The 15,416-nt window shown below is 48.6% G+C and overlaps 1 protein-coding gene across 2 annotated transcripts; it reads left to right on the forward strand.

Annotated features, from left to right (window-relative positions):
* Positions 1-1,444: 1,444 nt before the first annotated feature.
* On the forward strand, positions 1,445-10,224 carry PMVK (phosphomevalonate kinase). Of its 2 annotated transcripts, XM_037814024.1 has the most exons (5): positions 1,445-1,608; positions 3,446-3,509; positions 5,927-6,079; positions 8,494-8,623; positions 9,705-10,224. In XM_037814024.1, exons 1-5 carry the CDS (start codon positions 1,514-1,516, stop codon positions 9,839-9,841), a joined length of 579 nt encoding a protein of 192 aa, XP_037669952.1. In that variant the 5' UTR covers positions 1,445-1,513; the 3' UTR covers positions 9,842-10,224. The 2 variants fall into 2 exon arrangements, with proteins under 2 accessions (XP_037669952.1, XP_037669961.1); XM_037814033.1 differs by lacking the exon at positions 1,445-1,608 and having other exon boundaries at positions 3,457-3,509; positions 6,046-6,079.
* The last annotated feature ends 5,192 nt before the right edge of the window (positions 10,225-15,416 follow it).

A 15,416-nucleotide genomic window follows, 5' to 3' on the forward strand; every position in this document is an offset into this window, starting at 1 on the left:
CAGTGGGGTCTCAAGTAAATGTTTATTGAAGATTGCCTGGAAAAGTCTGATCCTGGGTTGAATTACAAACTCTAAAATCACAAAGTGCTATAAATAAATAACAGTCCCTCACTCGTGGATGATACTTTAGAATTTACAAAGTATTGCATTTAATCGTACATTTTCCTCATTTCCTTCTTAGTGCAACCCCGTGAGGTGGGTGTTATCAATGGTGAACTCAGAGTGACTTGCTGAAGGTCATATTAGGGCCAAGTGTCAAAACTGGGATTACAACTCTTTCCACTCTTTGCTGCCTCCTAAGTGCCTCAAAGGAAAGTAAGTGCTTTCTGTTTTGCTTAAAAAACAACAGCAAAAAAGACCTTCCCAAAGTCTGTTCTTTTAGCGTCTGACCACTCTAATGTCCTTAGCGTCTTCTGTACCATCATTTTAATAAATCAGGGAATTAATGGTTTCTCACAAAGTAGGTCTCCACAGCTCGCTTCTGCTCGTGAAATGGAGGCAGGATCTGTTTAAACAGGCTCAGAAAAAATGCAGCACACCGAGTCATAGCTAAAGGCAACTGCTCTTTCTCAACTGGGACTGGGCGTCAGCTGTTGTGGACAGAGGCAGAACTGGGAATTCAGGGAAAGGGACAGATCTGGCCCCCGAACTCCTGGCTGGAAGTTGACTCCGAATGAAACTCGGTAATCTCTTCCAGCTGCGGCTTCAAAAGCCCCTTTGTAGCCTCTACTATTGATCTCACCCACGCCACTCCACGCCCTCTCGCTTCCAAGAACTTCTGGAGAGGAGGCTACACCGTAAAAGGGGTGACAGATATGTCATTGGGCTTAAAGGGCCGAATCGTAGCGACTTCTCCAGTTACAAAACCTGTTTAACAATAAAATAGCGTGTGTTCGACTAAGCCCCGCCCCTACATGACGTCACCACACACACGCCTCTGGCGTCATTGATGCGCTCTCTCCGGAAAGACTCGTTTTCATTGTGGGGGGGAAATACAGGTTTGCTTCAGCACATGCATTATAATACACAAGTAAGAAAAGTAGTTTTGAAAAGTTATTCAATATTCTTGAAGGTAATTTTTTTGTAATGTTTTTCGTGTTCTGTGGAAAGGAAAGAGAGATTTACCTCTGGAAATTTTAAAACATCATCCCCCGTGAAAGAAAGGAGTTGCGTCCAATTCACCCGCTGATGTCAGTTAAGAAGGCGGGGCTATGACGTAAGGTTCTGGGCGTGTTTGGGCTGTTCTAAATGAGTTCTGGTAGGGGTCCTTATTTAGGGAAGGAGGCTACTCTGAAACTAAACCTTCTTTCCCTCCGTATTTAATTTATTTAAGCATCAATCAAAACATATAGAGACACATGCACGGGCTGTCAGTCCTCTCTACAGCTCTGGAGAAGGGGAGAAATCCTTCTTGTCCCTCTGCCTAGTGGCCGCGTCCATTTCGCACCAGATGGCCCGATTTTCGGGGTAGGGAGAGGCGTGTGCTTTAGGGATCGCTAAGAGTGGTGGCCCCATGGCCCCACAGGCGGGCGCCCCGCGGCTGGTGCTGCTATTCAGTGGGAAGAGGAAATCCGGGAAGGACTTCGTGACTGAGGCGCTGCTGAGCAGGTGTCCCTGGGGCGTGGAAGGTTGGGGGGTAGGCGCCCCCGCTCACGTGGCCCGAGGGGTGTGTTGGTGTGCAATGGGAGTGAGTTCCGGAGTAGGGATCGTTGGGTTGCAGGGCAAGAGGAGCAGTGGGCGCGGGGAGGTGGAAGACTGCTATCATCACTTGAAAACGGCAGGCTACACATGTCCACTTCAAAGAACCAGACTGCCTCCTCTCCAAAGACTTTAAGCTGTAGGTCTTTCTCTCCAAGAAGCATTATTAGGAGTTACTACCAAGGCGCTTTCCATACACGATTCCTAATCCTCACCACAGCATTGGGCGGTAACCATTAAAGATGAGGAAACTGAGGCACAAAGGATTTGATTAAGACCCCACCCAAGAGGGCCTGACTGCAGAGACAGTTTGGCTTACCTCATAACACAGCCTTTTAGCTGGGGTTTATTGAGCCTTTACTATGTGCCAGGCACTGTATGCATATATTATCAAATTCATTTCTCATAATCTCTTTGTTAGGCACTTGGTGGTATTTTTAGTGTTAGTATCTCCATTTCACAGATGAAGAAACAGACTGAAAAGTTAAAACAAAAACTTGTCAAGTCACAAAGTAACTGGCAGATCCACTATTCAAGTTCAGCTTTGTCTGGCTCCAAGGACTAGGTTTTTTTCTACTTTACTTCACTGCCTCTCCAAATAATACATTTTGCTTAGTGTTTTCTCTCAAAGCAGGATTTTCTGGCTGGGAGCATTTTTTGCTGGACATGGGCTGGGAGAGTAGAGGAACTGGGGAGAGAGAGGTGGGATTCCACTCCTCTTGGAGGGCCAGCGTGGTAGGGGTGTCAGGAGGCTGATTTTGGGTACCGCAGGGTTCTAAGAAGTCGTGGGGGAGCCCATGGCAGAGGTCACCAGCTAAATCTTTCACCACCATCAAGGATCTGACCACCTTCTCCCTAAGTTGCATCTCTCCTTACCCCAAACACAGAAATCAAATAGTGGTTAGAAGCACAGGCTCTGGAATTAGACTGCTGGATTCAAATCCTGGCCCCACCACTTATCAGAGTATGTTCTTGTACAAGATACTGTCCACTCTGTATCTTGATTTTGCCATCTATAAGATGGGGATAATAATGGGGCAGTTGTAAGGATTCAATGCAATAATGCATGTGAAGGGCTTAGAACAATTCTTGGCACCTAGTAAAGGTGCAGGAACTAAATTTTTATTTTACCAATACTGGCTTCACTACTTCCAGTGTTACTTTGAGTGAGTTGGTCCCCCTCACTCAACCTCACTTTCCACATCTGAACAATGGAAATAAGAGCTGCTGTCTGCCCATGTTGGTGTTTAAGTGTATCTGTGAGCATCTCAAGGCCAGGGCAGGAATTGTGCATTTTATTTATAGCCATATCACCTTGCTCCAAATACAGTACCTAATAAATGTGTGGTTGAATAAACTGAATAACTGAATGGATGAGTTCTATATTGTGGACAGCAAGGCAGTTGAAACTGAGAGGCCCAGCAGTGACCTCGTCCAGCTAGAGTATCTCCAGCATGGGTATTTACATTGTAATTATAATTTTATCACCAAATAGCTGTTTTACCTGTTAATAGTTTCAGGGCTCTTTCACATACATTTGAGTTCCATAATAGTCCTGTGCAGGAGGCAGGACAGAAACTGTTATTCCCGTTTTACAGATGAGGAAATAGGATCAGGGAGGTCGAGATCTCCCAAAGTCATGGAGATGCCAGTAGCAGAAGTGGGACTTCAACCCAGGCTCCTAGAGTCCTCTTCTGGAGCCTGGAAGCCTCTAGGTTAACTGGGTTCTGATCTCCTTGTCCCGCAGACTTGGAGCTGATGTCTGTGCTGTACTCCGGCTCTCTGGTCCGCTCAAGCAGCAGTATGCTCAGGTAGGTGGTGGTTCTGTGACATTTGGTGGGTTGGGAGGAGCCCAGCTCCCCGGCTTTGGTTGCTGTGGCTGCCACTTGAGTCACAGGCACAGACCTGGTGACCGCTGGTGGTAGGGTGTTGGGCAGCTCTTGGTTTTCTTTGGGTGGACCTCTCTGGGAGCATTTTCAGCTCAAGCTTCTTTCCCACTAGCTTTACTTACTTCAGGCCACCTCCTCAGAGTGTTCAAGAAAGTGTGTCTAGGAAAGACTGTGGGTTGGAGTTGGCAGCAGCTGATGCAGTGCAATTAGTGAGGGTCTCTGCCTACATCCCCTTACGCAAAAGGTGACACATCACATCACCGCCCCCCACCCCAAGCTGGCCTGACACAGCCCCTGGGATTCTACCCTTAGAAATTTAGTCACAACATGAATTGTCAAGATACAATGTTAAGTGGAGAACACAAGATGTAGGACAGTGTCTAGAAGGCTACATTTGTAGAAAAATGGGAAAAATAATTATACATATTTGGTCATATACTCATTAATTCAACAAATACTTGTGGAGTACCCGCATTGTGGTAAAGTCTGTTCCAGGTGCTTGGGATGCGTGAATGCCTTGGAAGGATACGTAAGAGGCATTGGTTGCCTCCAGGGAGGGAAACTAGATGACTGGGGGACAGGATTGGGAGAGAGATTTTTCACTGTAAACGAACGTGTGTCTTTTGAATTTTAAACCATGTGGATGGTTCAAAAAAAAAAGTGAACTCGTCCAATTGAGTCCTAGAAGCTTAGGCTTCAGAAGGGAAACCTGGAGGGCGAGATCAGCTTCTTACACAGAGAAGGGCCCCCGTGTCACCCACGTTCCTGTCCCTGGCCTCAAGGTGCCCCTTGCAGGGACCTGTGGTCACCGCCTCTTTGTCAGGCCTCTTGGTCAGACGACTTGACTCCATCGCCCCTTCCGTATGGCAGCCCTGCCTCTGTGGGAAGCCTTCTCCTGCCCCACTGGGTCTTTTCCCACCAGCTACACAGATCTACTCACAGGATGGCAGCCTGCTGAAGCCTGAAGGGATAGGAGGGTTAGTGGTTTTCAAATTGTTTAGGGGAATCTTTTCCAGATGAAATGGGATGCGTAAACTTCTTGTGTCCAGTAGACAGACTGGGAGCGGCTCTGTGGGGAGCAGGCAGGGAAGGGAAGGGGAAGAGAGGAGGTCTTCCCCATGGGGCCTGGGCATCCCCGATGAACCCCAGGGCAACGAGAAGCAGTTTGAAAACCAATAATCTATTTCCAGAGTTCCCAAATTAGGCCCCACTCCAGACCTACTGAGCCAGACTCTGGGAAGGGGAGGGGCCAGGAGTTTGTATTTTAAAAACCTCCAGTGGGGACTCCAACATGACCAACTTGTCTCTCTGCTGTTTGGAAGTTCAGCACCACTCCAACCCCCACTCTTGTTAAAAAACAAAACCCAAACAAAACATTAATGCATTGATTTCTTAAGTCACAATGGGAATATAACTGACAGGCAGACCATAATGCTCCCGGGGCAGCCGTGCTTCCCCTGTTGCAAAGCGTACCTGGGAAGGTAGGAAGTGGCTGCCAACTGCAGAACAGGGGGTGCAGGTGGGTGAGCTGAGTGCCTGGGCGACCGCACCCTCAGTTTGCAGAAGAAGAAAATTGAGTTTGAGGGGGCAGGTCTTGCTGCTGTGAGTTAGTAGGGGATTTGGGACCCGAACTGAGTGCTGGTTTCCGGGCCCCTCCCTGTCCTGGTGCCCTGTGGAGGGACGGCTCCTGCTTGCCAGTGTCCCAGGAGAAGGAAGGGCTGGGTCTGGAAGCAGCTCCCCAGAGTGGTCAGAGCAGCCCCTCTCGTCCGAGGGGTCCTCTGGGAGTGGGAGGCCCAGGGAATGCCCGGAGCAAAGGAGTGATGCTATTTCAGCAAAGGTGCTAGGAATTTGGGGATGGCAAGGGGATGAAAGGAGAGTGGAGAGAAAGGGAAATGAAATTTCCTGGGTGCTGGGATGGGGAAAACAATGCCAGAAGGGGTAGCAGAAGGACAGGGAATGCAGTTTTTTTTTGTTTTTTGTTTTTTTCTTTCAGATTTTCCACTTTAGTTAAAGGCTGAGCCTGTGTCCAGAGGATGCAAACTAATTTCAGGATTAGTTTAAGCCAGAAATAATTGGGAAGGTAAAACTGTTGTGAAAGTGAAAACTGCATCACACATTTCAAAGACAAATTGAAGCGTTTTTTGGATTATCCTAGACCTTTCTTGCATTTGAGGATGACTGGGATTTCTGGGGGCCCTCTCTTGCAGGGCCGTGTCCTGGATGGAACCTCATTAGTCCTTGTGTCAGTCCTTGGGTCGGTGGGGAGGGCAGGGCTGATTCTCCCCCTGTCTCAGGAGAGATGGATGGAGGGGTGGTGACATAAAGTGTGATCTGGACAGGAGCATGGCCTGGACTTCCAGAGACTCCTGGATACCAGCACCTACAAGGAGGTCTTTCGGAAGGACATGATCCGCTGGGGGGAGGAGAAACGCCAGGCCGACCCAGGCTTCTTCTGCAGGAAGATCGTGGAGGGTGTCTCCCAGCCCATCTGGGTAAGAATTAAGAAAACCTGATTCCCAGCCCCCTGCCTCTCCCCCAAGTATATCTCAAATATGTCCACTTCTCTCTGTCTCCGCTGTCACCACCCTGGTCTGAGCTGTACCATCTCCACACTTCTGTTCCCCAGCTTCCGTTCTTGCCCCCTACGATCCATTCGCTACACAGCAGCCAGCGTGACCCTTTAAAAACATGCCACTCTGTTTCGAACCCTTTGTGGCTTCCCATTCTTCTTATGAACCAAATCAAAATCCCTAATATGATTTTCTGGGCTCTGAATGAGTTGGCTCCCTCTGCCCTTTAGCCCCCTTTCTCCTTGAGCTGTGGCTACAATGACCTTTTCTCCATTCCTCCAACAAGTCAAGGTTCTTCTGAAATCAGGACCTTTGCACATGCTGTTGTACCTGCCTGGACTGGTCTTTCTTCCCCTCTTCACCTGGTTAGCTCCAGGCCAACTTAAATGTCATCTCCTCCCTCAGGGAGTCCGTCCTGGGGCAGGGGGAGAGATAAGCACTAAATAAATAATGTAGAGTAGGTCAGGTGGAGCAAAATGAAGCAGACTAGGCCATGAGGAGAGGTTTTCTTAAGGGCATTAGGGAAGACCTCACAGATGCAATGACATTTAAGCAGGACCTGAAGGAAGTGAGAGAGAGTGAGCTGAGTGAATTATTTGGCAAAAGAGCTTTCCAGGAAGAAGGAGCAGCAGGTACAAAGGCCCTGAGGTGGGAGTGACCCTGACACCTTTGAGGAAGAGCCAGGGGGCTGCTGTGGGTGAGGGGAGGGTGGTGGGAGATAAGGTCAGATCTTGCAGAGCCTTTGGGAGAACCCTAGATTTTGCTCTGCTTGAGACAGGGAATCATTGGAGGGTTTCTGAGCAGAGAAGGGATAAGAGCTACTAGGTGGAAGGCAAGAGCAGAAGCAGAGAGGCCGGTTAGAGGCTCTTTGCAGGTGACATGACTGTGGCTCCACTCAGCGTGGTGGTAGAGAGGAGAGAAGGTGTCAGATTCTGCATAGGTTTTGAAGGTAGAGTCTGTAGGATTTGCTGATGGATTGGCTGTGGGGTGTGTGAGGACAAGAGACTCTGCCAAGGATTTTGTTCCAAGCAGCTGGACAATTGGCTGTCATTTTCTGGGACAGGGAAGGTGTGGGAGGAGCAGGTTTGGGGAGAAAGTCGGGTTCAGTTTGGGTGTGTTCAGGTTGAGAAGCTTGTAGAGAGGTGCTGTGATTACAGGGTGATTTGGGAGGCTGCTCGTCTAAGGTCTGCCTCTCCCACTAGACTGTGTTCTCCGCAAGGGCAGGGACCAGGTCTGTTTTGCTCACCTCTGTCCTCAGCACCTAGTCCACTGCCTGGCACACAGTGGGTGCTCGTTATAAAATGCGTTCAGTAACTGGGTGAATAAACGTGTTAGCAGCATTGGCAGTTTTTTCACTGATCCAATCATTCATTCACTCATTGATCATGTAGCACTGAGGACTTATTATGTGTTGGGTGCTGTTCTGGGGACTGGGGATACGGCAATGAATGAGACAGAGGGAGCTGACTCTGGTGGGGCAGAGACAAATTAATAAATAATGATGATTTCAGAGAGGACTTAGTGCTAAGAGGAAGAATAAAGAGCATATTAGGATAGAGGAGGATAGGGAGGGAGCCAGGGTAGTTAGGGCAGACCTGTCTGAGGTGGTGACATTTGAGCAGAGACCTCCAGGAAGTGAGGGAGCTCCCCTTGGATTAGAATAATCCAAGAATAGCATGTGCAAGCCAAGAATAGCATGTGAGAATAGCACTGCAAAGGCCCTGAGGAGGGGGTGTGTTGGCACATTTGAAAAACAGTAAAGAGGCCAATTGGCTGCAGTGGAGGGAATGAGGGAAGAGGGTGGGAAATGAGGTGCCAGATCTCACAGGGCCTTATAAGCTGGGGTAAAAGGTTTGGATATGATTCTCAGGATGAGGGGAAGCCTTTTAGAGGGTTAGAGCAGTAAACTGACAAAAATCAGATTTATATTTTAAAAGGTGCCCGGGAGGTAGGGCTCCCAGAGAGTATCTCTGATTCTGGCCCCGGTTTGCTCCTCTGTGAGCAGGTTAGACTGGCTGATGTGACTCTTGCAAAGCCTGTGGACACAGCCACAGAACATGAGCATGTCCATGACAGAGATGGCGTAGGCAGAGCAGGATATGGGCTGTGGCAGTCAGGGAGGGCTGCCTGGAGGGAGGAGCCCTTGTCTGTCCATGCCGGGTGATGGTGGGGAGCGGGGTTGCACCATGGTTGTGGATTCCACAGTCCCCCTGTGTGACTGCTTTTGCAGCGGGGAGCTGGGTCTTGCCGTCTGTTCCCCTCACCCCCAGCGCCCTGTTCCTGCAGCTCTCTGCACCATGTTCTCTTTGTCACCTGTCTGTGTCCCTCCCCTGCAGCTAGTGAGCGACACAAGGAGACTGTCCGACATCCAGTGGTTTCAGGGGGCCTATGGGGCCACGATGCAGACGGTCCGTGTGGTGGCCTCGGAGCAGAGCCGACAGGAGCGGGGCTGGGTGTTCACGCCAGGTGAGCTGCTCACAACCTCTGCTCCCACCCCCACCTGAAGGGCCCAGCCCCCTTCCAAACCCCCACGCTCCAGGCCTCCTGCTGTCTCTGTGGCAGGCCTGGAGTGAGCCAAGGATTATGAAACAGAATCTGAGGCCTGGGCTTAGGAGCGTTGGGCCTCCAGATTAGCGAATGAGGGAGGGGCTCCTTGGGACCTTGGGGATAAAGGTCACTCTGTGACCTTGGCCTGGTGTCCTTACCTGGGCTGTCTTCTCGAGGCCAGTGGGCTTCTCTGGAGGTCTGTCTGGGACCCACCCCCCTTGGTCCTTCACCTCTGCATTCCAGCCTTGCAGGGCTGACAGTGGGTCAGATTGCAGGCCTGTTTGACTAACAGGTAGCATGTCCTGGCTGAGAGGCAGCTCTTCCAAGCAGCCTCAATGGTGCCAGACCAGGATCTGCTCTGTGGGCGATTCACAAGCACAACTCGGGCCGCCATCCTGCCCTAGGTCACTGTGGCTCAGGGAAGTTCAGATCCAGTGGGTATAGCTGCTACTAGTGGCTGCTCTGGGCACCACAGGCCAGGCTTGGAGCTAAGCGCTTTCCAACGTTATCTCACTTTATCATCACAACAAACTTCTCAGGTAGATGCTGTTATTACCATCTGCAGTTGTCAGCTGAGGAAGTGGGCCGAGAAGGGTTAAGTCTCTTTTCTAGGGTGGCAGAGTGAGTGAGAGGGGTTGTTGGGAGGCTCAGCCCTCTGCTTCTAACCAGGGCACACACTGCCTCCTGCGAGGATTCGAGGATTCAATCACGTAAAATGAAAATGCAGTGCCTTTTGGGTTGTCTGTGGTTTTAGATGACCCTCTCTACCTTCTGTAGGCAGTGGCAAGGGAAGAGTTAAGTCAGCAAGGCCTATGTGGGCTGCGGCCCTGCTTTCCAGTGTTTCAGAGGGTGGGAAGTACCCTCTGGGAATGGTTGGAGCTGGCTCCGGGGCAGCAGAGGAGAGGCCTGGGGAGGACCAGTTCCTTCTGGGGCAACGGGCCCTCCAGGCCTGGTGTTTGTCCGGAGGGTTGAGGCCTGACCTTGCTGTTCCTCTCCACAGGAGTGGATGATGCTGAGTCTGAATGTGGCCTGGACGACTTTGGGGGCTTTGACTGGGTCATCGAGAACCATGGAGATGAGCAGCACCTGGAGGAGCAGTTGGAGAACCTGAGAGAATTTGTCCATTCCAGACTTTAGCCCCCAGGTTCTGGGAGCGAGCCAGGAGTGGCGGTGGTGGGGCTGACTCTGCAGGACTTGGAGTTCTCAGATGCTGGCTGAGAGGACCCGAGTCTGGATTTCTGGGGGGGCTGGTGGGTGTCAGGCAAGCTCAGAAACATCTGGGGATCTCAGTTCCCAGTGGAGAGGACAGCCCTGCCTTTTCAGCAGGAGTCTCACAGGGCAAAGAGGGTGAACTGGTTGTGCTTGAAGCAGAAATATCACCGTCTCCTGGGTGCCGAGCTGGCCGGGGCCTGTGGGAGCCTCGCTTCCTTGCCCGGATGCTCTCAGCCCCTTGTTCTAGGCTAGAGCCTGGGGCTCCCCAGTGTGAATACTAATAAACCTCCTTGGAGCACATGCTCAGAGCTAGACATCTCTCCTTTCCCAGATACCCACCCGGCCTGTGTGGGGCTCAGAGGGGCTGGGGTTGGCCTGGTGGCTATGGGCCCCCCATTGGAGGCATGATTGGGCACTGAGGGTCTTGCCTTCTGGGATGGCCTCAAGGAAGGCCCAGTGTTCCCCAGAAAGCTCCACCCACAAGCACCTGGAGGGACTGCGGTAGCACAGAGGGGTGGAAGCACCAGAGATCGACAGTCTCCCATCACACTGGGAGACCCTGGGCCCATCACCGCTTTCAGCCTCAGCTTGTCTGAAGAGAGTCTTGGATTGACCTCTTTTATTTTTAATTTTTTTTAAAATTCAGTTTTATTGAGATATATTCACATACCATACAATCATCCATGGTGTACAATCAGCTGTTCACAGTACCATCATATAGTTGTGCATTCATCACCCCAATCTATTTTTTGAACATTTTCCTTATACCAGAGAAAGCAAAAATAAGAATAAAAAGTAAAAGTAAAAAAGAACACCCAAATCATCCCTCTCTCCTACCCTATTTTTCACCCAGTTTTTGTCCCCATTTTTCTACTCATCTGTCCATACACTGGATAAAGGGAGTGCAATCCACAAGGCTTTCACAATCACACTGTCACTCCTTGTAAGCTACACTGACATACAATCATCTTTAAGAGTCAAGGCTACTGGGTTGCAGTCTGATAGGTTCAAGTATTTACTTCTAGCTATTCCAATGCATTAAAACCTAAAAACGGTTATCTACATAGTGTGAAAGAATGCCCACCAGAGCAACCTCTCAACTCCATTTGGAATCTCTCAAGTCACCGAAATTTTATTTTGTTTCATTTTGCATTCCCCTTTTTGACCTCTTTTATTTATAGAGCCTTTTACACTTTCTAAATATCTTCCAGATTCTTCCCAGCCACCTGTGGAATGGGCAAGGAGGGTACTTTGATTTGCATTTAGCAGATGCCAAGAACTCAGAGAAGTGAAGCAACTTGCCCAAGGCTGGATGGTTAGTAAGGGTCAGCGCTGAGTCGAACACAAGCCTCTGACTCCTGAGCCAGGGCTCCTCTGCCCCATTCCTTCGGGGTATGGTACAAGGCCCCGTGGCACCTTGCTGTCTCCTCACCAAGCCCGAGCACCCCAACTCTCTGACCCTGGCTTCCTTCTCCCACAGCTTCTGTCAGTTTCATGGATAAGAGGACAGTCAAAGAAATTACATTGGTTTCAACCTGATCCAAACTGAATTTTGTATGTTCCAAATTTCTTCCTCCCTAGGGTTCACCTTTTCCCATGACTAGTTCTCCAGTTCTTCCAGTTAGCCAGACGTGGACAGCTGGGCATCAGCTTGGACTCCTCCATCTCCCCTGACTGCTGGGCCCCATCAGCCACCGTGTTCTGTTGATCCTACCTTCTCTGTGTCTTTCTTCTGAGACTCTTGCTGGAAGGTGAATTTGCGATGGCAGGGGCCATTCTACTTGCAGTTGTGTCCCCAGCTGCTAGAACCATCCTGGCTCACAGTGGGTGCTCAGTAAAAGGATGCAGTAGAATGTGTGATGAAGTTATAGAAGTTATGCTGGAATCACATAGGTGGTCATTTCGGGCAGTACCTGTGTCCTCACCCAGAACCTGGAGGTTCTGACCCAGCTCCTGGGCACTGGTACCTCTGCTTCTGTGGCGTTGAGACAGCTGCTCTGGGGCCTGAGTTGGAAGTTATAAAAACCTCTCTGAGTCTGTTTACTCATCTTTAAAATGGGGATAATTACACCTACCTGAGAAAGGTGTGACGATTGAGACAGATATGTAAAAACACCAGCGTGGTGCATAATTAGTTTTTTGTTGTTGTTATATGCTTTAATTTTCTCAAAATATCTTTGTTGGAGACACTCTTGAGGGGTCCCTGTCTCAGGCTGCAGTTGCATCAGTTCCCTGGGGCCCTTGCCAATGCCAAGACTCCATGATTTGGCTCTGCTCGGAGTTGCTGGCAGAGCCGTTTGCAAGTCCCCATTATCACTGACTCTGCTATATACTCATCTCAGGTTTGTGAGCCAAAGACGTTTACCTCCTGTATTCACTGGACATTGACATTGACCCAGTGACTTCGGCTCATTTTCAAGAGCCATATCTACCCTCAAGGAGGATTTATCATGACTGAGATTGTTCAGCAGCATCTGCTCGGGGCCCCAAAGAGGCTCCTGAGAGGACAGTGCTTACTTGGGGCTCCAGCTTGTTGGAGGCCATGAAATTCCCGCCTCCTTCTCTTGTAACCCCACTGAAGCTCCCACTGACACTGGCTTCATGTTCCCTGGCACCTTGGGATACACCTCTGTCTCCCACTAGACTCAGAGCTCCCTGAGGAGCTGTGCCTGGTTCATCACCGTGTACTAGTGCCTGGGATGAGTGACAATTACTGGGTGTCCACCACACACCGGACATTATGTTCGGTCCTTCACATACATCCTTAGAAAGAGCATTTAGAATCAGTGAAAAAAATGAATGAAAGAAAAAGTATTGACGAGGCTCTCAAGTGTTGATTTAACAACAATGGTAGTTTTTATAATAATAATAATGATTGCGGTTTTTCAGGATTACCACATGATGTGCTCTGTGCTGAGCCATTTCATTCCCACTTAACTGGGGAACAATCTGAGGACCCAGCCAGATCCTCCCACAGTCACTCAGTGAGTGCGGAGCCCGTGTCTGTGGCCAAAGCCTGTGCCTGGAAGCCGTGGGCTTTATTGCCTTACCCAGGGGTGTCCTTCAGCGTGAGGGGCAGCTCCTCGTCTTTGGTTCCCGTACCTCACGAGTTCTTCTAGCTGTTCTGGTTGCTGAAGAGGGTTGGTGTAGGCATGGGGTGGGTGGCATCAGCTTGCCCCTTGTCACCGGGCCCCTCATCTTCCTCTGGCATCACCCCTCGGGTCCTGAGGGTGGAGCGTGTGCTGGTGTTACTACCTGGACAGCATCTGATGGCCTCCCGAGGAGCCTGGGGAGAGAGGGCAGGTGGTGTGCTCTGGCCTCACAGCCTCTTCCATTAGTAAACCTGGATTTTCATTAGAAATAGGAATTCTCCTCCAGGGGCGCTGACCAAGGCTTGTGATGTTTTCTCGCAGCTGCTTTCAAGCCCAAGCTGGACTTCAGCTCTCGAGCCTTTGGTGAGTGGGATGGGAGGGAGTGGTGAGAAAGCATCCAATTCTTTCTTACTGCAAGAGGCAGCACGCAAAAGAGCAGTGAACTTAGGAGACCTGGTCAAAGTCACTGTGCTGGTGAAGACTACTGGCGTGGGACCTCCCTGAGCTCCCCTTTCCTCTGCACTGTGGCGCCAGTGCCTGCCTTCACAGGCAGTGAGTTTCAAAGCTCAGGATGATGTGAACTATCAAGTGTGGTACCAGAGAAAGAGATCACTGATGGCCATTGCTAGGTTTAAACAACAAGGAGGAAGGGATGAGGCAGGAAAGGGGAGGAGTGGCTGGCGGTTCTCGTGTCTCCCGAGAGGGGTGCTGAGCTCATTTCTTAGCTCTGGGCATTTAGAGGAGTCACAGAATTGTGACTTGGGAAGTTACGGGGTCCATCCCCTACTTCGTGACTGGTTAGCACTGACACTTCTTAAAGTGGAGGCCCCAGTGGCTAACCAGATTTGCTTCTGATGGACTCAGAGTTCCCCCATTCTTTTTTTAACTGATATTTCTCTAAATATCAAAATCAAATATAACCTGACTTTTTTTATATTCATTTTATTGAGATATATTCACATACCATGCAGTCATAAAAAACAAATCATACATTTGATTGTTCATAGTACCATTACATAGTTGTACATTATAATCTTGACTTTTGACAACCTATGTTATGAACGAGGCTTTTATTCTGATACCCTCCTCGCTTTACTACTATTAGTCTTTGCTAACTTTATCTGTGGTTATAATCTCAGAATATTGCTATTATTTTTATATTATGTCTATGTTTTTTTAAGAATGATTTAGTACACTAACATTCTTTTAAATATTTTATTATACCATGTCTAAAAAGCTTGATTGAGATATAATTGGCATCTAATAACTGCATATATTTAAAGTGTACAACTTGGTAAGTTCCAACATATGTATACACCCTTGAAACCATCACTATCATTATGACAGTGGACATATCCATCACCTTCAAAAGTTTCCCCGGGCCTTTGTGATCCCTCCCTCCTGCTCCCAGCAGACTCCCACGTTTTATGGATTGAGTCATGCCCCCCACAGTCACGTTCAAGTTCCAACCCCTGGTCCCATGATGTGAACTCATTTGTAAATAGTATCTTGAAGATGTTACTAGTTAAAGTGAGGCCAAACTGGATCAGAGTGGGCCTTCATCCAATATGTCCGGAGTCCTTATAAGCAAAGGACATTTGGACACAGACAGGAGTAGGAGATAGAAGGAGGCAGGTGCCACGTGACGGAGGTAGAGATTGAGTTTGGGATTACTGGCAGCCACCACTGAAGCCCCGCAGACTTGGGAGAAAACATGGTCCTGCTGACACCCTGATTTTAGGATGTCTGGCCTCCAAAACTGTGAGACAATAAATTCCTGTTGTTTAAACCAATCAGTCTGTGGGATTTGTTCAATTAGCCCTGGCAAACTGAGACACCAAGCAACCACTGATCTGCTTTCTGTCTCTCCAGATTAGTTTGCATTTTCTAGAATTTTATATAAAATTCTAGAATTTTGTTTTTTATTTTAAAAATTATGTAAATTTTAAATAAATTTTATAAAATTTTATAAAAATAGCCATATAAATAATAAATATATTATTTTTTTGCCTGGCTTCTTTCACATTCATATACAAGATTTTGCATGGACATATGCTTTCACATCTCTTGGGCACCTTTAAAATTTTTTAAGAAACTGCCAAACTGTTTTCCAAAGTGGTTGCTCCATTTTACATTCTCACCAGTGGTGAATGAGTTCCAGTTGCTCTGCCTTCTCACCAATACTTGGTATGGCCAGTCTGTGTAATTTTAGCTTAATTTGCATTTCCCCAATAATTAATGATATTGAGCATCTTTTCATGTGCTTATTTGCCATCGTTTATCTTTTTGGGGAAGTGTCTGTTCAAACCTTTTGCTCATCTTTTAAAAATCGGGTTGTTTTTATTATTGAGTTTTGAGATTTTTCTTTTTAATATTCTGGATATTATCCTTTTTTAGGTACAGAGTTT

This window comes from Choloepus didactylus, chromosome 2 (genome assembly GCF_015220235.1).
Source record: "Choloepus didactylus isolate mChoDid1 chromosome 2, mChoDid1.pri, whole genome shotgun sequence".
Classification (NCBI taxonomy): Eukaryota; Metazoa; Chordata; class Mammalia; order Pilosa; family Megalonychidae; genus Choloepus; species Choloepus didactylus.